General features: G+C 35.9%; 1 protein-coding gene across 6 annotated transcripts in view; it reads left to right on the top strand.

Moving 5' to 3' along the window:
• The window catches only part of TNPO1 (transportin 1), a 99,775-nt gene that overhangs the window by 64,073 nt on the left and 9,638 nt on the right, over positions 1-26,064 (top strand). For 4 of the 6 annotated variants that reach the window (XM_017527614.2, XM_037738163.1, XM_017527615.2 and 1 more), the window contains 14 exons: positions 4,112-4,172; positions 4,739-4,907; positions 7,931-8,083; positions 8,936-9,161; positions 10,685-10,856; positions 12,337-12,423; positions 13,594-13,701; positions 13,832-13,990; positions 14,071-14,158; positions 17,680-17,778; positions 18,548-18,643; positions 21,464-21,539; positions 22,425-22,524; positions 25,335-25,409. In XM_017527614.2, the coding sequence (XP_017383103.1) occupies positions 4,112-4,172; positions 4,739-4,907; positions 7,931-8,083; positions 8,936-9,161; positions 10,685-10,856; positions 12,337-12,423; positions 13,594-13,701; positions 13,832-13,990; positions 14,071-14,158; positions 17,680-17,778; positions 18,548-18,643; positions 21,464-21,539; positions 22,425-22,524; positions 25,335-25,409 (1,669 nt within the window). The remainder of the gene's footprint in view (positions 1-4,111; positions 4,173-4,738; positions 4,908-7,930; positions 8,084-8,935; positions 9,162-10,684; positions 10,857-12,336; positions 12,424-13,593; positions 13,702-13,831; positions 13,991-14,070; positions 14,159-17,679; positions 17,779-18,547; positions 18,644-21,463; positions 21,540-22,424; positions 22,525-25,334; positions 25,410-26,064) is intronic. The other 2 variants (XR_005200088.1, XM_017527616.2) reach the window with 2 other exon arrangements.

Consider the following 26,064-nt stretch of genomic DNA (forward strand, 5'->3'; position numbering starts at 1 on the left):
CCAGATGTTTATGGTACTTGAATGTTCGTGTTTTCATATAGTCAACTGAGTTTTTTTTCCCCCCATCAAAAAAGCAACTATTCCAGTCAGTTTATTTTGAGGGTAATTTTAATCTTAATTAAATTAAAAATTTGAGCAACATTTGTCATATCTTGCTTAACCTTACCCTCCAAATACACTGACCAGATTTTTTTCTCTTTAGGAAATCTATTGGTTATTCTTTCTTTTCTCTTTACTTTGTAATACCACTTTAATGATACATTTGGGTTTCTGTGGGGTCATATAATTCTAAAAGCCATAGATACTAATTTTTATAAAAACTGTAGAGTTTTTTTTTTTTCTTCAAGAGCACAAATCCACTTTTATTTATTGATTTTTTTATTAGTTTAAATCTTAGGGGTACACAATCATTCCGACTTTGTGTCCAGTGGCCTCAGCAGGAAGATTACTTTGAAATTTGGCACGAACCATGCCACTGTTTACATGGGCCCACATTACTCTGGTTTTGTTTGGTTTGCCTCCAGGAGTCTCTGTATTGTTCTTTGTTTTATATACATAAGCACATCTCTTTCCCACAGAGAATTCTGTTTCATCTCATGCATAAACATCTTCAATTTTAAGAAGAGCTATGTGCTTCCTTTGGTTTTGGAGACCCTGCCTTTAGCCAGCAGAAATGGCCTTGAACCACAGCGTTCCAGACATATTTCCTTTTAGAAGTCCTATTCCCAGGAGGCTCCAGCTGTTTGCCCCCAAATTTCAGCAGCAGGTGCTTCATTTTAGAGATTTTATTAATGAACACCTATGGTATAACATTAGAGATAATAGTGAAAATACAGAATTATACCTGGGTACTCTAACTCCATCACTGCACTAATATAATTCAAATATTCCTAAAATAAGCAGGAAATTAAAAGATTAGCAACACCCATTTTGCTGTGCTAATTAGTGCCAACATTAAACAACTCAAGCCAGTCATGACTGAGCTTGACTTACGTCTTCCCTACTACTGTTAGACGAAGTTTCACTGTATTGCCCAGGCTGGTCTTGATCCTCTGGCCTCAAGCAGTTCTCACTGCTTGGCCTTCAAAGCATCGAGATTATAGGCATGAGCCACTGCACCCAATGGGAGCCATTTTTATCTATAAAACACAGCTGTTTTTATTTTTTAGATAGTGTGTTAACAGGATAGCAGAATATCAACATCAATCTGATGCTGAGATTAAAAAGCACAACAAAATAACTTGTTTTTCCTACTTGTTAACCAGACTTGCTTAGTATAATATGAGCAAAAAGTGTTTCCATAGAAATTAAAATTGTATGTGTTACAAGATCACTCATAAATACACACTCATTTAGAAAGCATCATTGTTGGCTGGCGCAGTGACTCGTGCCTGTAACCCCAGGACTTTAGGAGTCCAAGGCAGGCAGATTGCCTGAGCTCAGGAGTTCAAGACCATCCTGGGCAACCTGTGAAACCCCATGTCTACTAAAAATATAAAAATTAGCTGGGCGTGGTGGCACATGCCTTTAATCCCAGCTACTTAGGTGGCTGAGGTAGGAGAGTGGCTTGAACCTGGGAGGTGGAGGCCGCTGAAGAGTGAGACCCTGTCTCAGAAAAAAAAAAAAATGCACCAATGTAACAATTTTTTTTAACTAGTGCTATTTTTATTATTGAACATTAATGTATTTTGTGATCTGGTATAGTAGCTCTTGATTTCTCTTGTTTTTTCAAAAGTGTTTTGGCTTTCTCCACCTTTATTCTTGTACATTAATGTCTGATAAGGCTGTTGTGTGGATGATTCATGTAAAACAACCCAATGCCCAGCCCATATTTAAGTCTTCAGTAAATGTTTATTGTCTGTATTATTAACTTTATGTGATATTGCATTTAAAAACTCATTTTTGGTTAGGCACAGTGGCTCACACCTGTAATCCCAGCACTTTGGGAGGCTGAGGTGGATGGATCACCTGAGGTCGGGAGTTCAAGATTAGCCAGGCCAACATAGTGAAACCCCGTCTCTACTAAAAATACAAAACATTAGCTGGGCATGGTGGCGCATGCCTGTAGTCCCAGCTACTCGGGAGGCTGAGGCAGGAGAATGACTTGAACCCAGGTGGCAGAGATTGTGGTGAGCCACGATCGTGCCACTGCAGTCCAGCCTGGGTGACAGAGCAAAACTCTTGTCTCCAAACGAAAAGGAAAAAAAAAAACAACAACAACAACTCTTGTCTTTAATGGCTACATAGGGGCTTCAGGAGAAATTTTCACAATAAAACCTGTTCAAAAATAATAAATTGTCTAACATGATTAGACTTCGTCAGGCACAAGCCAGATTGCCACATGGTCACAGTTAATTTCCCTATCTTACTGTCTGACTTCCTTTTTTCTTATTTGCCCAGCTTTACCAGCCAGTCCTTTATTTCCTGCAAACCTTACTAGGCCTATCTGCCACCCCATGCCAAAGCCCTTGACCTCTTTGTGTTTAAAGTGATTCTTTCCTTTTGAGACGGAATCTGCTCTGTTTCCCAGGGAGTGCAGTGGTGAGATCTCAGCTCACCACAGTCTCTGCCTTCTGGGTTCAAGCGATTCTCCTGCCTCAGCCTCCCGAGTAGCTGGGACTGCAGGCATATGCCACTATGCCCAGCTAATTTTTGTTTTTAGTAGAGACAGGGTTTCATTATGTTGGCCAAGCTGGTCTTGAACTCCTTACCTTGTGATTAGGCACTGGGCCTAATCTGATTCTTTTTCTCTCTTTATCTGACAAACATCCGAGCCACAAATAAACTATACTAACCCAAAATGTCTATCTGCCCTGCTCTAGACTAATTGAACTCTGAACTCTTCTTAAACCAAGCCACCAAAAATTTTCCTTTGGGGAAGGTTACACTCCCCTGGGGGAATGTTGGCTATAGCAATCTGTGGTCTTCAACCACAAGTGGACCCTTCATGATCTGCTAATTGACATTCCAGATCAGCTTTTATCTTTTATTCACCAGGAGCAACTGTTTCAAACCTTTATCACTCTTTTGATGTTCTCTTAATTCACTTTGAGCAGTTATAAAGAAAGCAGGTGACCCTTTATCTTGCCCCAAAACTTTCAGATAATCTTTTCTTTTCTTTTCTTTCTTTTTGAGAGACTGAGTTCTCACTCTGTCGCCAGGCAGGAGTGCAGTGGTGCAATCTTGGCTCACTGCACCCTCCACCTCCTGGGTTCAAGGGATTCTCCTGAATTAGCTGGAACTGTAGGCAGGCACCACCACACCCAGCCAAATTTTGTGTTTTTAGTAGAGACAGGGTTTCACCATGTTGTCCAGGACGGTATTCATCTCTTGACCTCGTGATGCGCCCACCCCTGCCTCCCAAAGTGCTAGGATTACAGGCATGAGCCATTGCGCGGGGCCCACAGATAATATTTTCATATGAGTTGTCCTCTCCTAACCAATTTTCTATTTAAAGTCTGTAGAGTATATATATATATATATTTTTTTTTTATCCCCAGAGACCTCACCGTACCAGATAAATATTTACTCTTAAATTCTCTCTGTTGCCTTATTTTCCATAACTTTTAAACAGTTTTTTCTGTATTCAAAAAACTAAAGCAAGTGGGACTTACTGTCTTCACTTCTGTAACCCACATCTTGTTAACTCTTCATTATATTATAGTCTGATGTCTGTTCTCACCATTTCCCTGAAATTATTGACAAAGATCATCACTGATTAACTCGTGGTGATCCAGATACACCCGGTTCTCCTGCAGAATGCCTGTAGCTTTCAAATTATAGTTCTGTGTAAGTCTTACCTAGTGAATTATGCTAGCTATAATGTTTAATTACTACTAATCATTCTGTTTTAGAATTTGGAAGGACTTTGAGCATAAAAGTTTGGCTGGCCAACACTTCTTAAACCTATCCAGGGGATTTTATATTTCACTGCTTCCTTTCCTCAGCATTTCTTCAGTTAATGAGAGCAGACATACATCACTGAATAGGTTCAAAGACAATATTACCAGTGATTATCTCACTGGTTTTATTAGTACACATAAGGTTAAGTCTTACTAATTATTCTGTTGAGATCTTTAGGTCTTTGTTTCATTAATCTCTTTCTTCATAGGTTGATTCCTGTGTTAGTGAATGGCATGAAATACTCAGATATAGATATTATCCTACTTAAGGTAAGGAAGCTTTTTTTGATGAATAGCGAACATGATTTTTTTATATTGACTTAGTACATCTTTGAATTTGGCCAATAAAACATTCATTGAGAATAGATCTCCTGTAAATGGACTTCCTATTACCCATAATAGGCTACAGAAGTATAAAGATAGAAGCAGTAAGCTTGAGTAATGATAAATTCTTGCTTAATTTGGCACTAGATGGTGACATTGGTAGGGTTATCATTAATTTCCCCTTAATTACCTGGAGTTACTTTTAAAATTTTCTTATATATGCTTCTCTGAATTTGATTCAGGTATACTTAGATTGTACCAGCCAATGAGGCCATCTAGTTGGCTGAAAGGGCCATATAACCCCAGCAGATGTGTTATGCCAGTATATTCACCCCTCTGCAAGGAATATGTTCTGTACCTGGGAGTGGTTCTTAATCACTCTGGAAGTATACTTAAAAATCCTGTGCATGACCACTTCTCTGTATATTCTGTTTCTCTTACTTGTGTATATATTATTAACATCTAATGAAAGCCACCAAAATTTTCCTTTTAAAACAAAAAAACAAAAACAGGGTGATGTTGAAGAAGATGAAACGATTCCTGATAGTGAACAGGATATACGGCCACGTTTTCACCGATCAAGGACAGTAGCTCAACAGCATGATGAAGATGGAATTGAAGAGGAAGATGATGATGATGATGAAATTGATGATGATGACACAATTTCTGACTGGAATCTAAGTAAGTTAGAAAGGGAAAAGCACAGTTGCCTACTTTGGTAACTATTTTATTGGGATATAATTCATCTGCTTTACAATTTGCCCATTAAAGTATACAATTCATTGGTTTTTAATATATTCAGAGAGTTGTTTAATCATTACCACAATCAGTTGTAGAATATATTTTCATCACCTATACCTATTAGCAGTCACTCCCCATTGTTTACTAGCTCTGGGCAACTGCTAGTCTATTTTCTGTGTCTGGGTTTGCCTATTCTAGACATTTCATATAAATGGAGTCATACAATGCATTGTCCTTTGTGACCATCTTCTTTGACTTAACATAAAGTTTTCACGGTTCATATTGTAGCATGTATTAATACTTCATTCACTTGTATTGTTAAATAATATTTCATTGTAGTAATACATTTATACATTCATTGGTTGGTGGACATTTGTGTTTCTCTTTTTGTAGCTGTTGAGTAGTGATGTTATAAATACGTACAATTTTGAGTGTAGATGTATGTTTTCTTTTTTTTTTTTTTGAGACAGGTCTCTTACCCAGGCTAGCACAATTGTGCGGTGGCACAGTCATGGCCCACTGTAGCCTTGATCTCCCCAGGCTCTGGTGATCCTCCCACCTCAGCCTCCCAAGTAGCTGGGATTACAGGTGTGCACCAGTACACCTGGCTGATTTTTTGTTTTCTATTTATTTTATTATTTTTTTTTTGTAGGGACAGTTACGACATGTTGCCCAGGCTGGTCTTGAACTGTTGGGCTCAAGCGATCCACCCACCTTGGCCGTGCTAAGATTATAAGCATGAGCCACCATGTCTGGCCCAACATGTTTCCAGTCCTCTTGGGTAAACATTGAGGAGAAGGATTGCTGGGGTCATACTGTATGTTTAACCTTTTGAGAAATGACCTTTTGAGAAATTACCAGGATGTTTTCCAAAGTGGCCGCACCATTCTGCTCTCCTAGTAGCATTGTCTGAAGGGTGCCAGTTTCTTCACATGCACACTTGCCTTATATCTCTTTATTATTATAGTCATTCTAGTGGATGTGAAGTGATATTTTGAGGTTTTGGTTTGCATTTTCCTGGTGAGCCTGCTCTTATTTTATCATTATATTCTTAAACTATCATTTCTCAAAAGGTTGTTTATGTTTTAATACTGTAAGAACATTGCCATAAGCTTTTTTGGTTTTTCTAACATGAGTATTTTTTGTGTAGTAATTTGCATTAGAATTGGCTATCATAGGTAATTCTAAAATAAGTTGCTTTGTTATATTCAAAACATGAAATATGCTTTTTAAAATATGTTAATTTCCAATCTTAGCTGCAGATCACATCGCCTGTGGAGCTAGCATTCCAGCCCACACTTCCTAATTGGGGATGAACCTAAACACCTGTGTTCTGATTTTGCTTGCTTGCTGATTTTTAAATCTCTACTGCTCTGGTTCAGGGTGTCTCAACCTTGAGACTGTTGGCATTTTTGGCCACATAATCCATTTTGTTTTCTACATACGAATGCCACGTCATACACATAATTCTTTGTTGTGGGGGCTGTCCTGCACATGTAGGTTGTTGAGCAGCATCCCTGACCTCTGCCCAAAGATGCCAGCAGCACAAAACACAATTGGGACAACCAGCGAGGCCTTCAGGCATTGATAGATAATTCCCTGGGGGAACAAAATCACCCCAGTTTAGAGCCACTACTCTAGTTCAAAGTGTTTTTAATAACTGTGATTAAAGCTATTAAGGACAGACATTAACAGTCTGAGCTGTGTCATTCATTGGTTTATATAATGTAGTTCCTCTGTTGCCTCTTCAGTTTCCTATAACTGACATTCTATTTTAGAGTGCCTCATGTGCCAGGCACTAGGCCAAGGACTTTGTATGCATATCAAAGTCTTATTTAATCAAAGGTAAGAATAAAGTCGTATTTATATTTAAGATTTCCAACAACCTTGAGTAAGCAAGAAAACTGCAGAAAGAGAAATTTACCCAAGGTTGGCATAGCTAGTACTGACAGCACATTTAGTATTGGAACCCAGGTCTCACTCGTTAAGACAACCCATGGTGTTCACTTCTGTTACAAATTACCTCCCACTGTATCCCTACTTTCAGATTGGGGAAACAGGATGGCTTAAGGTCATTACACAGATAACTCTACAAAAGTGATATATGTGGATGGGTGAACACTTCGTCTTCACATCCCATTCTTTATATCCTTCCAAAAGCTTTTCTGTGCATGGTTGGATAAACATACATAGATCTTTTTTAGAGGAGAAGCCAATTTCTAAAAGTGAAATCAGATAATATGTACTCTTCTGCTTTCTTTCTGTATATCGTATGCCTCATTCTTCATCTGTACATACAGATTTAGATTTCCTTCTGTTGCATGTCAGTGTACTATTTAGTTGTGTGGTTCTACCATGTAATCATCTCTTATTAGGCCTCACCTCCCATGTTTGTTGCTTTGGGGATTAGGTTTCCAGTACATGAACTTTCAGGAACACATTCCTACCCATAACAGAAATGATATTTTGTTGTTCTTTTCATTTTTGCTGTTCTTGTCTGAATTATTATGTTAATAAAATCTGAGTTGATTTATAGTTCCATAGTTAATCTTTTTAGAATTTGTTACTCTTCATGTGCCGGTGACTTTTGTTGCAATTTTTGTGTCTAAATTCCAGCTAAGTAATTGTGTATTTAATTCTAGATGATCTATTGCTGTAAATGTTAAGTAGAATTAATAATGTTTGTTTTGCTGCATGATTGTAACATGATTGTATCATACTGAGTGGGCATCCTATTAGAAGCATTGAATTGAGTGGAACAGTATTTTAGTTTTTCTGTGTAGACAGAATTCTAGTATGACAGTCATGTACAGAATACAATGTCTTCACAATTAATTTGCCAAGTAAGTTCTTTGTCATAAAAAGTATTCATCTTAATAGAAAATGTTTTAATGTGACAGACTATCTCCTATTTAATTGAATAAGAAGTTAATGTAATGTTTTTGAATTAAATATTTCCTTAGGAAAATGTTCTGCTGCCGCCCTAGATGTTCTTGCAAATGTGTATCGTGATGAACTGCTGCCACATATTTTGCCCCTTTTGAAAGAATTACTTTTTCATCATGAGTGGGTTGTTAAAGAATCGGGCATCTTGGTTTTAGGAGCAATTGCTGAAGGTGAGCCTAAGTCCAGTTTGAATTATATAAGTTGGCTTCTTACTACTATTAGGTACTAATAAGGCTAGGCTACTTTAAGGAATTTCTATTTTGAACCAGTTAACTAGTATTAAACAGCCATGGGTTGGCTTCTAACCCCAGCCAGATATTTTGCAAAATGTTTTTGTTATAATAAAGAGAAAAGAGGACATACAGTAAAGGGAACAGAGGCCGGAGATGAATGGATCACCTGAGGTCAGGAGTTCAAGACCAGCCTGACCAACATGGTGAAACCACAGCTTTACTAAAAATACAAAAATTAGCTGGGCGTGGTAGCACACACCTGTAATCCCAGCTACTCAGGAGGCTGAGGCAAGAGAATCAGTTGAACCCAGGTGGCGGAGGTTGCTGTGAGCCAGATCGTGCCATTGCAATCCAGCCTGGGTGACTGAGCAAGACTCCGTCTCAATAAAAAAAATTTTTAAAAAGGGAACAGAATGGAAAGGTCTGATGTCTGAAGCATCCCCATTGCTTTAAAAAAAAAAATTCTTGATTCCTTAGGTAGTTATAGGAAACACGATAAGGCAAGACTGTCATCATTCTCTCTCTATAAAGGTTATTATTGATTCTGTCCTGGCAGTAAACATCTATTAAAAGAAATTGAAACACTTCATAGACATTTCTGAAAGCCATAATTTGTACAGCAGAGGTAAAATTAGATCCTAACCCTACTATAAGATGCTTATTACATTGTGTTTATAGCAGTAGAAATATTCTGAATTTTTTCATAGATGCATGTTTTATTTTCATAATCAACCAAAATAATGTTAACCAAAATTTAGCATTTTGAAAGATTTTTTTTTTAATTTCTAGGTTGCATGCAGGGCATGATTCCATACTTGCCTGAGCTTATTCCTCACCTCATTCAGTGCCTCTCTGATAAAAAGGCTCTTGTGCGTTCCATAACATGCTGGACTCTTAGCCGCTATGCACACTGGGTAGTCAGCCAGCCACCAGACACATATCTGAAGCCATTAATGACAGAATTGCTAAAGCGCATCCTGCATAGCAACAAGAGAGTACAAGAAGCTGCCTGCAGGTGGGACAGATTCATAACACAGTGTTCTTTGTGGAAGTGAAAAACTAATTTTCACCGTTGTGATAGTGTTGGTGTTAAACCTTTAACGAAGTATTTCATAATTGAAAATTTTCCAGTTGTATCAGAAAGCTTAGTTTTCTTCTTCTTGGAGTTTTTTGCAGGATCTATAGCTTTTGGGTTTGCATATTAGCATATTTTATAAATTTTGTTTGGCCGGAATAATTTTGTCATATGTGGCTTTTACCTGATGATTTTATAGATCTAAATGTGACACTATACATCAAACTTTGCTGTTTATTCCTTGGCTCATTTTTTTTAGTAGTTATTATAACAGAATTATTTTACACCCTAATTTCCTCAGACATCTGAAGTAGTGATGACAGGGCTCCTATCTTGAAGGAATAATTAAGTTTGAGCAAATTGACATCCTTAGACTACAGGTCAAGCACCCTAACTCCACAGAAAGTCCCACATGGACCTGCGGTCAGTCACTTACCAGTTACAGCTCTTGGGTGCTTAGTAGTTCTGCTCCAGCAGCCATTCTCTTGGTTGGTTTGGAAGCTGTCTCTTTAGATCAAAGCAGCAGTTGCTTTTATCACTATAAATCTTCCAGTTTCCTGGAGCAAACCTTTATGTTTTAAAAAAAAATGCCTTCTGCTTATGTTTATAGCTCTTACTTTTTCGAGTAGATTTGCTTTTACCATTGACCTTGGGTAGAAGGAAGAAATAACTGTCGAACAAAGGAAAGTAAAATTCTATTTTTTTCGGATTGAGTCTCACTGTCGTCCAGGCTGGAGTGCAGTAGTACGATCTTGGCTTACTGCAGCCTCCACCTCCCGGGTTCAAGTGATTCTCCTGCCTCTACCTCCTGAGTAGCTGGGAATACAGACGTGTGTGTCATCGTGCCCAGCAAATTTTTGTATTTTTAGTAGAGATGAGGTTTCGCCATGTTGGCCAGGCTGGTCTCGAACTCCTGACCTTAAGTGATCCACCCACCTCAGCCTCCCAAAGTGCTGGGATTACAAGCATGAGCCACTGTGCCCAGCAGAGAAAGTAAATTTGAGTTTGACCTTGATCCATCTGAAGCAGTCATATTTGGAAGATATTCTTAGTAAAATGAGACAAAGTTGAATAGGGGGGCTATGGTCATTAATACAGCACTAAATATTTTTAGAAGAGGGAGGATATAGATTATGTTTGGGATCCTGTAGTTTATTCATTCAGTACCTGGTTTTTTTAAGCTATTAATTGTTAAGCATATACTAAATGCTGAGTTTACAGTCCCTGCCATCTTGACTTACAGGCTAGTAGGAAATACAGAACAACTATATAATTATTATTTATGGTAAGTGCTACAGAGGAAAAGGGTAAATAATTCACAGTGCTGATTACCAGGGCTTTCATTAACAGATGGCTTAGACCATTTTAGGAGTTTTCTGATTGGGCAAAATAGAACATCAACATTTTAGAAATTAAAGAGATCTCTCTTGCAGTCAATAAGTATTTTTTTCTTTTATTAACAGTGCCTTTGCTACCCTAGAAGAAGAGGCTTGTACAGAACTTGTTCCTTACCTTGCTTATATACTTGATACCCTGGTCTTTGCATTTAGTAAATACCAACATAAGAACCTGCTCATTCTTTATGATGCCATAGGAACATTAGCAGATTCAGTAGGACATCATTTAAACAAACCAGTAAGTATCTGTTAAGAACCATTTTGGAAAATAATATGTAAGATAGCTACAATCAATAGGTTAGCATGTATTTGGAAATTAAAGTGTTTTAGAAGGTGTGAATAGTCTCTGCTACTTTTAAGAGTATAGATCTTACAAAGGCAGCAAGTACATCCCCTTTCAAATGGTATTCTTTTAAGTATATACTTGGTGTGGAAACTACAGCAGCATTTCACATGAATGCTCTGATACTTTTTAGAATGACTAAAGCAAAGGGTTAAAAAGTTTTTATACTCTGGATGTCTACTTTGACTTAATTCCTAGTGTTTTTGTATCCACCATATCTAGACACCTTTGTTTTCTCAGCAGATATGGGGAGTACACTGTATAAAACAATTAGAAATTGGGGTAATAGGTTTTAAAATGCTAAATAATAGTGCAAAAGTGCCTTGTTTCCAGTAGTGTTAAGAGGAGGTTGGATTTGTCTAAGGATTTAAGTGGTATTGGAATTTTAATATAGCTCCACATACCCTGCTGAATAAGACTTACTCTATATGATTACTATATCAGAAGTCTTAAGAAATTGTTTTATTTTTAAGTTACACTTAAAATTTGGTATGGGACAGTTTATAGGTTTGCTTTGCTGTTGGTTGTTTGGTTTGGTTTTGTGGGGGCTTGTTTTCTGAATGTCTTTAGAATCTGTGCCCCTGTTTACATGATGTTTATTTACTTCATTTTATGGATCATTCTTTAGTTTGACACTTAAATGATTATAAGTCTGTTTTCCTACAAATGCATCTATATAAGTTTACCTGTTGATTTTAAAATGTACTATATAGTAATAGCCATATTACTTGTTAAAGCTCCATGACTAAAAAGAATTTTTTTATTTTATTTTATTTTTTTTGAGACAAAGTCTCACTCTGTCACCTAGGCTAGAGTGCGGTGGCATGATCACAGCTCATTGCAACCTCCACCTCCTGGGCTCAATCTACCACCATTACTGGCCAGTTTTTTTGTAGAGATAGGGTTTTGCCATGTTGCGCAAGCTGGCCTCAAACTCCTGGGGTCAAGTGATCTGCCTGCTTCAGCCTACCAAAGTGCTAGAATTACAGGTGTGAGCCACCATGCCCAGCCCCAGAACTAAAAATACTCTGTAATTAAAGAGAAAAGCTTAGATCTTCATTGATTGTGATTTCAGAAGTAATACATTTTGATTAGTTGTGTATTTATTGATAGACATTTTCTTTCAGAAAGGCTGAAAGATCACTGGATCACTAGTTCTAGATCTAAAACTAGAACATGGTCGTGTAAATATAAAGGTAGATAAAAGAAAGGAAAGTTTTAAAAGGGACTATGTAGAGTGGAGAATGACTCTTAAAATGCCTTTTGTAATGATTTTACACAATTGCTCAAAATGGATTTTAATTTTCAAAGACTCAAAATGGTCTTGTTTACATATGATAGTAGAACTTCATATGTTTTTCATCATTGTAAATAGGAATACATTCAGATGCTAATGCCTCCACTGATCCAGAAATGGAACATGTTAAAGGATGAAGATAAAGATCTCTTCCCTTTACTTGAGGTATGCAGGACTGGTAATATTTAATCTGTTACCAAAACACATGTTCAAATCCAAAATGGGTATGTGTGATAAGAAAAGTGTTGATAAATTTATGTTCTAAAGTAGATGAAGGAAATTATACATGTTATTCTCTAACCTGTTCTACTTAATTGGTAATAAATTACAGTTTTAAATTCTCTTATGTTATCTACTCTCTATACCAGGAGACATATACACTAGGGTATATATATATTTTTACTCATACGTATATGGGAAGTAGTATTGGGATTTGGTGCCAGTAAGGAGGTACTTTATTTACAATTTTCCAATTTGAAAATGATTCCATGTGTACTTAACGTTTCTTTAACACCCCTCCCGTTGCAAAATTTTATAACATACTGTGAAATGTTGTCACTTAAACTTAGTTGAATTGACATTAATAGAGCCAATTCAGTCGTTTTCATTCTTGTTCCCCATTATTTCAAGAGTCACCAGCTTCTGCCATGGATTGTCCTTAGCCTGAGAAATTAAATTCTGTGACCATAAGCAACAACTATTTCTAGGCCCAACAAAATAAGAAGAATCATATGGTTCATTTTTTGTATACAGTTGTCCCTTAGTGTCTGCAGGGGACTGTTTCCAGGACTCCCTGTGAATACCAAAATGCAGCGATGCTAAAGTTCCTTATGTAAAATGGTATAGTATTTGCATATGACCTATGCACCTCCTCCCAGTATACTTTAAATCGTTTTTTAATTCTAAATACTTTTGATTCAGGATTGGTTGAATCCATAGATACAGAGAGCCAACTGTATATATATATTGCTTTCCAGCAGAGTCTCAGAATATGCCCAGTAAAGTCCATCCACAGCATTGACCATGATGGGAGCATGAAATGAGCCTCTTAAATTTGAGGAAAATATATAAACACATAATAATCAATCCGTCCTTGAAGGATAATGTTTCTTGTAAAAACTTTTCTTCTGAGTAAACCTGACCTGATTGGCTGGCAAACTAACAACAAAGAATGACTTCCAAAAAGAGGTTTGGAAAGAAAAAAAAAAATGCTATTGTAGAAACTAGTAGAGTAGGCTCCTAAATGACCAGGATCCTGTTAAGCACAGTTTCCAGCATTCATCATAATCTTCAGCATACCTAGAAAATTTAGCATGTGTACTTTATTCTTTCTAGTGCCTATCTTCAGTTGCCACAGCACTGCAGTCTGGCTTCCTTCCATACTGTGAACCTGTGTATCAGCGTTGTGTAAACCTAGTACAGAAGACTCTTGCACAAGCCATGGTAATTTTTTTAAAATGTCTTTCCCTTCTTGATGCTGTGGACGTTTTTCTAAAGATAGGCATAATGTGTACAAACTTTTTCAGTAGTTGATGAAAAACAAACTCTCAAAAAATATTGCATCTAATTTCAGCTAAACAATGCTCACCCAGATCAATATGAAGCTCCAGATAAAGATTTTATGATAGTGGCTCTTGATTTACTGAGTGGCCTGGCTGAGGGACTTGGAGGCAACATTGAACAGCTGGTAGCCCGAAGTAACATCCTAACACTAATGTATCAGTGCATGCAGGTGAGACTTGGAAGATGAAAATGAATTGAAACCTGTTTCTCTGTGTCACATTGGGGTTAATTTCTTCTTATTTCTTGTAGGATAAAATGCCAGAAGTTCGACAGAGTTCTTTTGCCCTGTTAGGTGACCTCACAAAAGCTTGCTTTCCGCATGTTAAGCCTTGTATAGGTATGAATATTTTCTATTGCTATGAATGTGATTTTTTTAAAGTTATTTTTACATCATCGTTGTTTTTTATTATTAAACTGAAATTGCATGGAATCCCAGCAGTTACAAATGTACACTTTATTGGTTAAAGTAAAGCTGTTCTGATTGAAACAGACAAGATAGAGGGAACCCCTGATATTTCCTGGAGCTTGCCATCATTTTAGCTTTTTAGGCACTTCTGTGACTAGAGGAAAGCTTAGTAATAATGCTTTAGAGTAAACGACGTGACCATCATCAGGGAAGCATTGGTACCATAGGCTAGTTCATAGATCCTTTTTTGAGTAGCCTCCTTTTTGGTAGAGATACACAGAAATAGTAATAATCAGGTTTTCTTCTATAATAAACCAGCATAGCCAGGCACAGTGGCTCACACCTGTAATTTCAGCACTTGGGAGGCCGAGGCAGGCAGACCACCTGAGTTCGGGAGTTCGAGACCAGCCTGACCAGCATGAAGAAACCCCATCTCTACTAAAAATACAAAGTTAGCTGGGCATGGTGGCACATGCCTGGAATCCCAGCTACTTAGGAGGCTGAGGCAGGAAAATCATTTCAACCTGGGAGACAGAAGTTGCAGTGAACCGAGATCGTGCCATTGCACTCTAGTCTGGGCAACAAGAGCAAAACTTCATCTAAAAAATAAATAAAATAAACCAGCATGCTTTTTCAGATATTGCAGAAAACTTCTAACAAATGTCACTTTAAATAATGAGGCCAGGCATGGTTGCTCACACCTATAATCCCAGCACTTTGGGAGGCCAAGGCAGGCAGATCACTTGAGATCAGGAGTTTGAGGTTCGAGACTAGCCAAGCCTAGCCAACATGGCAAAACCCCATTTCTACTAAAAATACAAAAATTAGCCAGGCATGGTGGTGTGCTCCTGTAGTCCCATTCACTCAGGAGGAGGCTAAGGCAGGAGAATTGCTTGAACACAAGAGGTGGAGGTTGCAGTGGGCTTAGCTCTCACCACTGCAGTCCAGCCAGGGCAACAGAGTGAGACTCCATCTCAAGAAAAAAAAGTAAATAATGAGTTGTTTCTGTTTCAATAGCATAACATTTGTCTTGGCCTTTTGTGACAATGATAAGGAATTTCTTGAGTATTGTACCCTGAATTGTTCTCAAACTCATGGGTTATAAATGAGTTATGGGATTTTTTTCCCCCTTTTCTTTATCAGCATGTTGGGTAACAATTATTTTAATGCTTGATTTAAACCTTAATTTAAAATATTAATTGAATGTTTTATCATCTGATGTAATCATTCTTTTGGATAACCATTTCTTAACTTTGAATAGTAACATTAATTATGATATATTAACAACCATCAAGTTGGCCAGGTATGGTGGCTCACACCTGTAATCCCAGCACTTTGGGAGGCCAAGGTGGACGGATCACCTGAGGTCAGGAGTGCGAGACCAGCCTGGCCAGCATGGTGAAACCCTGTCTCTAATAAAAATACAAAAATTAGCCAGGCATGGTGACAGGCACCTTTAATCACAGCTGCTTGGGAGGCTGAGGCAGGAGAATGGCTTGAACCCAGGAGACAGAGGTTGCAGTGAGCTGGGATCGCGTCATTGCAGCCTGGTGGCCAAGAGTGAGACTGAGTCTTTAAAAAAAAAAAAAATCAAGTTTAAGCCTAGCAGTGTAATGAATTCTTTTGGGAAGCTTATCATTCTCATATTTAACATCTAATTTAGTTTTTTAGTTGAAACTTACATGAAAGGATTTAATTTTTTTATTATAAAGTTTTTAAGACATAGAAAAGTAGAAAAAATGTAACAAGCCTCCTAGCATCAAGTTTCAACTGTCCAGTCATGGGTCAGACACAGATCTCAGATATTTTGGAGCAAATCTCAAACATAGCATTAGAAGTCTTAATATTTCAGTACATACTATCTCTTCTTACAGTTGTTTTTTGTTAAACCATGTTTTTTATTCTAAAGAGTTTCCCATACTGTGGATTTTACTGATTGCATCTTTCTGATGTCTAACATGTTCCTCTGTCCTTTGTATTTACTGTAAATTGTTTTGATACAGAAACTGAGTTTTAATGAGATTTACGTTGTTTTGTTTTTAAGACATAGTGTCTAGTTGTCCCTCCCTTTTTTATTTTAAGTGTTATCAATCACGATAATTGTCGAGATTAGTGATTCTCAACCAGGGCAGTTTTGCCATTCAGGGAACATTTGCCAATGTCTGGAGACATTTTGTTTAACACTGGAGAGGTGCCATTGATGTCTAGTGGGTAGAGGCAAAGAATGTTGCTAAACATAATACAGGAGACAGCCTCCCTTCCCCCCAACAAAAAATGATCTGGCCTGAACTGTCAGTATTGCTGAGATGAAGAAACCCTGGCTTACTTCTTCTGATTTATTAGGGGTTAAAAAAATTGTGATATTCTAGCCTGGCATGGTGGATCACGAGGTCAGGAGTTCAAGACCAGCCTGGCCAATATGGTGAACCCTCATCTCAACTAAAAAATGCAAAAATTAGCCAGGCATGGTGGCACACACCTGTAATCCCAGCTACTCGGGAGGCTGAGGTAGAGAATTGCTTGAACTGGGAGGCGAAGGTTGCAGTGAGCCAAGATCGCACTGCTGCACTCCAGCCTGGGTGACAGAGTGAGACTTAATAATGAGAATACCTATATAGAAAGACATTTCCTCTATCAGTAAATTACTACCCTGAGGTAAAATCATATAGCGGAGGCAGGATAAATACTTGATTCTTTTTTTCATTTACCCATTTTCAAAATAATGAATTGATTCCTAGCATCCTCCAAAGATATCTTTTATGTTTCAGAGTTTAGCTTTCATTTGTTTTTTTTTTAGTGCCAGTATGACTTCATGATGTTCAAGCTATTGTACTACTTGCAGTGAGAACTTAAGTTGGCTCCTGGGTCTTTTCATTATGACAAAATAGTCCACTTATTTTGTACGTTTTCTGCCTTTGCCTGTAGTGTGGGAGTCCTCTTTTTTTAGTGGAAAATGATATTCAGAGACCACAGTTAGAGCACAAGAGTGAAAGTTGCTTTAAAAGCCAAAATCATTGATTTTTTAAAAAAATTTGTGTATGAAATACTGACTTTGAAGAAAATTCCATTCTTTTATGTTTTCTCCTCTTAGGATTTGAATTTTCTTAGTCTGATGACAAGAGATTACTCTGACCAACTCTTTTTAGTGGTATGGAAAATACAACCGAACTTGTATTTCCTCTTCTACTTCATATTGGCCACATACTGCTTTCTTCAGGTTCTTAAGATAAATATTACCAACCCTTTTAAAAAATATTTTTAAATACAGTTGCCAAGGTTTTTTTCCACTAGTTTTTAAATTGATGTTGCAATAGGGATTTTGTTGTTGTTGTTGTTGTTTGGTGAAACTTATTTCTTGCCTGGATTTCTTTTTCCACCTAGATTTCCTTTAAAGTACAATTATACTGCTATTGAACAACAGTCTGTTACATAGTTTAAATTTTTTTTTCTAGCTGATTTCATGCCAATATTGGGAACCAACCTAAATCCAGAATTCATTTCAGTCTGCAACAATGCCACATGGGCAATTGGAGAAATCTCCATACAAATGGGTAAGCTTTTTTTCCCCTATTTAAAAGCATAAGGCCTGGCACAGTGGTTTACACCTCTAATCCCAGTACTTTAGGAGGCTGAGGTGGGCAGATCACCAGAGGTCAGGAGTTTGAGGCCAGCCTGATTGACATGGTGAAACCCCATCTCTACTAAAAATACAAAAATTAGGTGGGGCACGGTGGCTCATCCCTGTAGTCCCAGCACTTAGGGAGGCCGAGGCGGGCGGATCACAAGGTCAAGGGATCGAGACCATCCTGGCCAACATGGTGAAACACTGTCTCTACTAAAAATACAAAAATTAGCTGGGCATGGCGGCGCACACTTGTAGTCCCAGCTACTTGGGAGGCTGAGGCAGGAGAATCACTTGAACCTGAGAGGTGGAGGTTGCAGTGAGCTGAGATCATGCCATTGCACTCTAGCCTGGTTACAGAGCGAGGCTCCATCTCAAAAAAGAAAGAAAATACAAAAATTAGCTGGTGTGGTAGTGGGTACCTATAATCTCAACTATTCAGGAGGTTGCAGTGAGCTGAGATGGTGCCACTGCACTCAAGCCTGGGTGACAGACGAAACTTTGTCTCAAAGTAAATAAATAAATAAAGTATAAATTTTTAGCTGCCTTGATATTTTTTGTAATTGCTTTAACTTTATTTGTATTTCTATGTTTATATGACATGTCAGAGTTAATAAGGGAAGCAAAATATTTCACATTGATGTTTTAACATTCAATTTTTTTCTTTTTTGTTTTTTTCTTTTTGGGATGATCTCTAGGTATAGAGATGAAGCCTTATATTCCTATGGTGTTGCACCAGCTTGTAGAAATCATTAACAGACCCAACACACCAAAGACATTGTTAGAGAATACAGGTACCATATGACTGAACTGTTTCAGTGAAGAGAACATTTGTTGCCTTTTAAAATATGCGTAGAGAAACCAAAGCAAAGCTAGCTTTTAAAATCAAGCTTATTTTGTATTTAATTGCTATATTCTCAGTAATAAAATGTACTGTTTTAGCTACATTCTATAACCAGTTTTCAGTGGTTATATATTCAGTGACATAACCAGAAAAACACCTTTCTCCCCTATTCCAGTGTTTTAATACTTCCTAAAATGGATCCCAGCTAAGATAACTATTGAACCATCTGAATTTTGCTTTTAAATTAATTCAGAGAGTAACTGGGAGCTGGAAGTAATATATTTTTTTTAAATCGGTCCAAATGTGGTCAAAAAGATTGAATGGCAAATTGGTTAACAATGACATATGTAGTTTGTATGTCATCATATAATTTTCTTTGAATTGGGAATTTAGGCAGTATGTTATGGGATTTATTTTTTTTTTTTTAATTAGGAAGCTTGTTTCTCTTTTGCATTTATAGAGAGCATGTTTATATTAAAGAGTACCTTCCATACTATAGAACACATTTGTGGGTGGATTGGATCTTTTCCTTTCTACCCTCCCTCATTGCTGCTAACAATGCAGAAAGACAGAAATTTTGTTTTTGTTCAGGCACATTCCTTTCTTTGCATACCAAGATAACTCCCATAATTTATTTATAATTCATGAGTGTTCTTCCAAAATACTAGACAAAGGTTAAAATAGGGTTTTCCAAATAAGAAGTTGCTTTTCAGAGGCATTTTTATTTGGTATTTTTAGATTATAGAAAGTGTGTTTTATTCTAATGCTATTTAAATTGATAATGTTTATTGGTATGGAAGGAAATCTTTTAATTATGAAGCAGTTATCTGGCTGTTTGGCTGTATGGGTACTGTTTATTTCACAAAGTGAATTAGATTTTCTTGCTGAAAAGTACAAAAATCTGTGTATAGGATGGATAAGAAATCTTGTTAGGATTTTATCTTTTCAGAATACAGTACCTATACATGACATTCAGATTTGAAATACTTGCCATTAATTGTTGAACCTAGAGAAACTTCTATTTTTAAATGTGAATGCTTAACTGCAAATAAATGTTGAGTGTAATGTATATGAAAGTTTCTTGTGGGATATCAGCTGGTGAATTTGTTACATAGTTCGTTTAACAAATTGGCTTTATGTATAAGATTATATTTTAAGTATAATTATATCCTAAATAAATAACATAGTTGGCAATGCCCTAAAGTTGATGGATTGAATTGATAATGAGAAACACATTTGGGATTCATTAGATTACCTCTTATCACAAGTGGCTGCATTAAGTATTGTTTTCTTTATTTCTTACCCATAAAAGTGGGTTTTTTTAATTATTAAAATCATTATTAATGTCTAATATCTAGATTTTAGCAGCTTTTAATTGCCACTATCTCAGTATTTTATAAAGCCAATTCCTTAGTATGCTGTTAAATTTGCTTTTTTCCGATTAGTATATCCTACACTGAACTTTTTCAGTGGACCATCATCTGCTTTATCGCATGTTTCATTGGATTGTTCATACTTGCCTGTTTAATGAGAATGTTGCATAGTTTGTGTCTTTTGAACATAGATTTTCTTTCTCTTGCTTCATATGAATCTGCTGGATTTTAGTATTATCTGTGTAGTTTGCTTCAAGTAATCCTAAACATTTTTCTTTATCCCCACCCTTTTTTTATGAAAGGTTAACCTGTAAGTTTTTGAGAGAACACCATTAAAGCACTTCATGGTTTGTTTTCTGTTTGTATTTTTTCCCGTTGTGTATGAATGTATTTATATGTATGTACCTTTGAATTGCAAAATGCAGTTCTGAGTTGTACTTGTTTTAGCTCTTTGTAAGTTTAAAGACTTCCTGAATTTTTATGGTGAATATATGTTTGCCCACTTTAAAATTGTAAAAAATAAAATAATAGTATATAATTAGTAGTGTAATGTATTATCATCTCTTTTGTGCTATACCTTTAATAGCAAAAACAATATTTATTTTTTCCTATAGTCCACATATCATATGTCATTGCAGTGGACTGTAAATTTCCTTTATTAGAATTTGATTTCAAACATGGCTTAAAGTTAGTCAACTGTTATCTGAGTTATCAAAGAGGTTTGTCAGAATGAGATTTGACATTGTAGCAAAGCAATATTTGAATCCATTCATTTAGTGAGTATCATGAGACTTAAAATCTGACAGTTTATTTTGATGTAACAAATTTCCACTGGTTGGTTTGGCAAACGTTAATCAAAGAAAAAAAATTTAAAATTACCAAAAATTTGATTTAAATTCCCTAGATAATTTCCAAAGAATGGAAATCACTTTCACTTGTATTAGTTTGAGATCGTTGAGAGATATAATCACTTTTACTGATATTTCTTTAGAAAAAAACCATAGATTTTATTATTAAATTCTGAAATTTTGGCTGGCTTTTGAATGATGATTTGCCCATTTAACTGCTCATCTTATTAACAGAATGATACCTTGACACTTGACTGAGCGAGAAAAGCAATTTATCATGGTTTTTGGTGTTCTCTCAATCTTTAGATTTTTTTACTTCCTTTTGTTTTTCTTTTTCCAAGAGTATGCCATATATGTTGCTGCCCCTTATTTTAGGGGGTGGTAATAAACAGCACTGGTGAAATCTTATGTTTATTATCATACACAAATTCTGTTGGTTTCTGTTTCTGAGTTATTTGTTGTTTTTTCTTTATTTTTTCTCCTTCCCCCTCATTTGCTCATGTCTTGGTTGGCGTTTGGTGGTGTATAACCGTGATTGCGTTACCTTAGCAATAACAATTGGTCGTCTTGGTTACGTTTGTCCTCAAGAGGTGGCCCCCATGCTACAGCAGTTTATAAGACCCTGGTGTGTATTATTCAATCTTTTTTTTTAATTCATTTTTCTTCACTCTTTCTTTCTCTATCTCACTTTTAGATATATTTTCAGTTGGTTACAAAAATCACAATCCTTTATCATTGCCAACCATGTGACTAATCTTGTCCTATCAGGTTTGTGAGGTTTTTCAATAGCATCGTCATGTATATTTATTTTATGTTGTGGCTAACGACTAATTGATGCATGGGATAAGATTGTCACATGCTTGCTGTGTTAAAAAGCTTGATTATACAGAAAAAGCATTTAAATATCCACCAGAAAAATAAAGATGCATGCAAATTCTATAAATTTAGATTTTTGCATTATGTTTCTTTTTTAGAATTAATTTGGAAACTTGGATTGCATTAAGAAATACATGTTTAAATTTGTTATGTATAAAAGTCTTATTTGCTTGTTAATGTAAAAGTTAAACATCTACACCATAAGCTATATAATAATAGTTTATATTGTGGCACTATATCCTATGTTCTGCTTCTTTCAATTGATAAATCTTTCAATTCAAATCATTTTAGTAGTGTTTAATGGAATACAAGTCATGAGTACAGTTTTAAAAGTTAATTTGGTAATTTGCTCTTGACTCGGACTCATTAATAGTTTAAATGGGATATTCAAATTAGTTATCTACTTTATAGAAGCAATTTGTTAAGAAAATGTAGATTTCACTGTTTCTACTGTATTGAGATATGGGCCCAACATACAGGAAGTATGAGTAAACAAAACTTAAGCTTTCTGAAAACTCTTTTAATATAACCATTATCTATACTGTGGTGCTTATTCCATTAAATACTGTCCATTAGTATTGTAATTGAATCTGCTTGTTACTTAAATGCTAAACTCAATTCTGTAATTCAATAGGTGCACCTCTCTGAGAAACATAAGAGACAATGAGGAAAAGGATTCAGCATTCCGTGGAATTTGTACCATGATCAGTGTGAATCCCAGTGGCGTAATCCAAGTAAGATGTTCACAAAGATTTGTTTTTAATGTCTGGTTAATACAGTTTCAAAGGAAGAATATTTTAATACTTTAATTTTAAAAAGTTAACTATTTTCAAAGATACTGAAATACAATTAAACCTATCTTGAAATTGTAATGCCTTTTTTTTTTCCCTAATTTTTTTTTGTCATGAAATAAGATAGTAACAGCAGATTGGGACAACGAGGTTATATTCTTGTCTTTAATCAGGCCATGGCTTCTTTCATCCAAATTTTAAGACCTTCTTTATTTACTGTGTCCCTGCCTCCCATCCTTGGATATCAGTTTGCTGAATTTGAGGATATCTACACTTAAAAGAGTGACCAAATAGTGGTAATACTATCCTCTCTGTTCTAAGTAAAATACTTTGAATCAGACTTCGAAATAATAAATAAAATAAAATAGAAATCAGCCATTGAAATTGCTTTAATTTTGAGAGCTTATGATTTATTCATCCTTTGTTTTCTAAGCTCAAGTTATGTGTAGACATTTTAATTATTCGGCAGTGGTGTTGAACATGAGTCCATTTAAGGATCTGGATCCAGCTGCCAATTTTCTATACACACAAAACAAAAACATAGTGAATTACACTAGGTATATTCAGTGAACAAATGTTAAGTATGGGACTCTAGGTTAATACTTGGATACTTTAGTAGACATGTTAAGGAAAAGAAAGCATGGAAGGAAACCTGTAGACTACAAGAGACCCAAGATACATCAAAGCAATTTAAAGATATAGTTGAGGGAGGGAAGCGAAGAAATAAATTTTGGTGTCTAGGAATACACACAAGAGTTACAAAACTGCCCCAAAAAAATGCTTTTATAGCAGTAACTCTCTCACATTTCTTAATTTTCAAGAAAATGGAACCAGGCGTGGTGGCTCATGCCTGTAATCCAAGCACTTTGGATACCAAGGCGGGCGGATCACCTGAGGTCGGGAGTTCAAGACCAGCCTGACCAACATGGTGAAACCCCGTCTTTAAAAATAGAAATAAAAATATAAAAATAAATAAATATAAAAATTTTTAAAAAAATTAAAAATTGAAACTTTCCTCTTCCAAGAGGGGTGTTTTGAACATTTTTAAATTGTGACTTTTTGATGTTTCCTAGCTTATATTGTGGTTTTTGTTAACTTGGGTTTAGAAATATTAGTTCTCAGTTTTATAACATTAAATTGATGTAGGTGGTAGACATTGAAAACCTACAAGTAGAATTAGAAAATAACTTCTGACTGATTTCACATTCATAAAATATTTATAACTTACTGTTAGAATAAGCCAGTGCTATCTTGAGAAGTTTCTAGTTACAAAATCAGCTTTTGGCATTCTCTGGGTTTTTTTTAGTACTTAAGAATTTTGTGTGGTCTCAAATGTGTGTTAGAGGTATCTGATATGACATGTACCACCTTTTTAAAAACCGGCTTCCGACCAGGATTTTATTGTCTTTCTCTTTGTTTTGTTTTGTTTTTTTTTTTTTGAGACGGAGTTTCGCTCTTGTTACCCAGGCTGGAGTGCAATGGCGCGATCTCGGCTCACCGCAACCTCCGCCTCCTGGGTTCAGGCAATTCTCCTGCCTCAGCCTCCTGAGTAGCTGGGATTACAGGCACGTGCCACCATGCCCAGCTAATTTTTTGTATTTTTAGTAGAGACGGGGTTTCACCATGTTGACCAGGATGGTCTCGATCTCTTGACCTCGTGATCCACCCGCCTCGGCCTCCCAAAGTGCTGGGATTACAGGCTTGAGCCACCGCGCCCGGCCCTTGTCTTTCTCTTTGAATTAATGTTGTAAGGTGATACATGTGTGATCATAAAATTGCTACCAACTTCAGAGCTGGTAGAAATTTCTGTTTTTTAACTTTTATTCACATACCTTATTTGGCTGTGATTTAAAATAAAATGTCTTATGCTTGTTTACATTTAAATTTTTAACATCAGATTTGTATTTGGAAGACATAATTTGAATAAATTGTGTTAAGCAAATGACATTTTATTTGCTTAAACATTTTATACAGATACTGCAGTATTACCAAATTTTTTTTAATTAGTGAAATTTTTTTAATTTAATGGTAAAATTTATGGCTCACATGTCAAAACTTCAGCAATATGTTGAATATTGTTTGTTGAACTGTTAATGTTTCGATATGATAGGCAAGATTGAGAGAATATTTTAATGAAATGCTTAAAGTGTATTGTCATCTTGTTCTTGTAGTCAGAATAGACTGATTATCTTTTAAGTAACTGTCCAAAAGTTGAGTTTTTTGTTCTTGTTTGAATTGGGTATTTATAATTACATATTTTTCTTCTGACTTTTGGTTGTTTGTTTAAGTTGTATCTGAAAATGGATCTTGAAATTATTAATTTCTATATTTCAAATCAAGATCATTTAATATTTCGCTAGCTTTAAGTTATTTCTAGGCCACTCAGAACTATAAGATCATTGATTTTGTTTTTCTTTAATCCAGTAAATGAAGAGGTATTGTTATGGGTGTTGATTTGGTGCTTTCAGTTCATTTCTGATGTTGAACATTTACTGCACAGGGGGGTTATTTTGTTGTATGATGCAGGACATTAAATTCCAGTATAAACTGAATGAGTTGAGGTTCCTTGACCATGGGCTAATAGGGACAGCCATTAAGGTATTTTCTTCTAATTCCTTATGATCATAGTTAATTTTGAAATGTTTCCTTTTTTAAGCTAGGATTCTATTGTGATATAAACTCTGAGGTTTACATATATCTTTTGCTGAGTTTAACCTTGTATCAACCTAAGATGTATTTCTTGCTTGTTACAGGATTTTATATTTTTTTGTGATGCTGTTGCATCATGGATTAACCCAAAAGATGATCTCAGAGACATGTTCTGTAAGGTAACTAATAAGTCTTTATGATGCATCATCTTGAGACTGTTAATATCCTAATGGACAACTTAAAATTATGTTTACATTTTTTGTGAAACTTCAGCTCTTCAAGTCAGTATTGATAGATTATAACCTTTATTCTTGGTAACAGTTGGCTTGGTCTTTTCTTAAAATACAGCAGAGTGCGTGCACTTTTAAAATATTTTCCCAAGCGTACCACTAGTTTATGTGGTCCCATTATTCCATTTAAGGAAAATAGCATATGTTTTTCAAGAATGGAAATGGAGATTTGGAGTATAATCTGAAATAGAGTAAATCTAAATGGCCTCCACAGGAGTAACCCTATGTCATTATTTGCTTTGTTAATCCTCCTTTTGATTAACTCCTTAGTACTCAACCACAGTAAAAAATAAAATGCATTTACATATTTGAATCACCCAAGGTTAAAGTTAGTGAATTATAGTTTATTGTGAATTCAGAGCTTTTATGTTCCCAGTTTGAAAAAAATATGACATAAAAATTGTATTCCTTGGATGACTTCTGTACTTCTTTGTTTTTTCATTAGTATGGTATCAGAGGTTGCTTAGAGTATACCTGTTACTAGAACACTTGGCCAAATTCTAAACTTTTCAAAGCAGGAGTTTAAGCAATGCTATGAGGTACT

The sequence above is a fragment of the Cebus imitator genome, unplaced genomic scaffold (genome assembly GCF_001604975.1).
Source record: "Cebus imitator isolate Cc_AM_T3 unplaced genomic scaffold, Cebus_imitator-1.0 Scaffold50, whole genome shotgun sequence".
Taxonomy (NCBI): Eukaryota; Metazoa; Chordata; class Mammalia; order Primates; family Cebidae; genus Cebus; species Cebus imitator.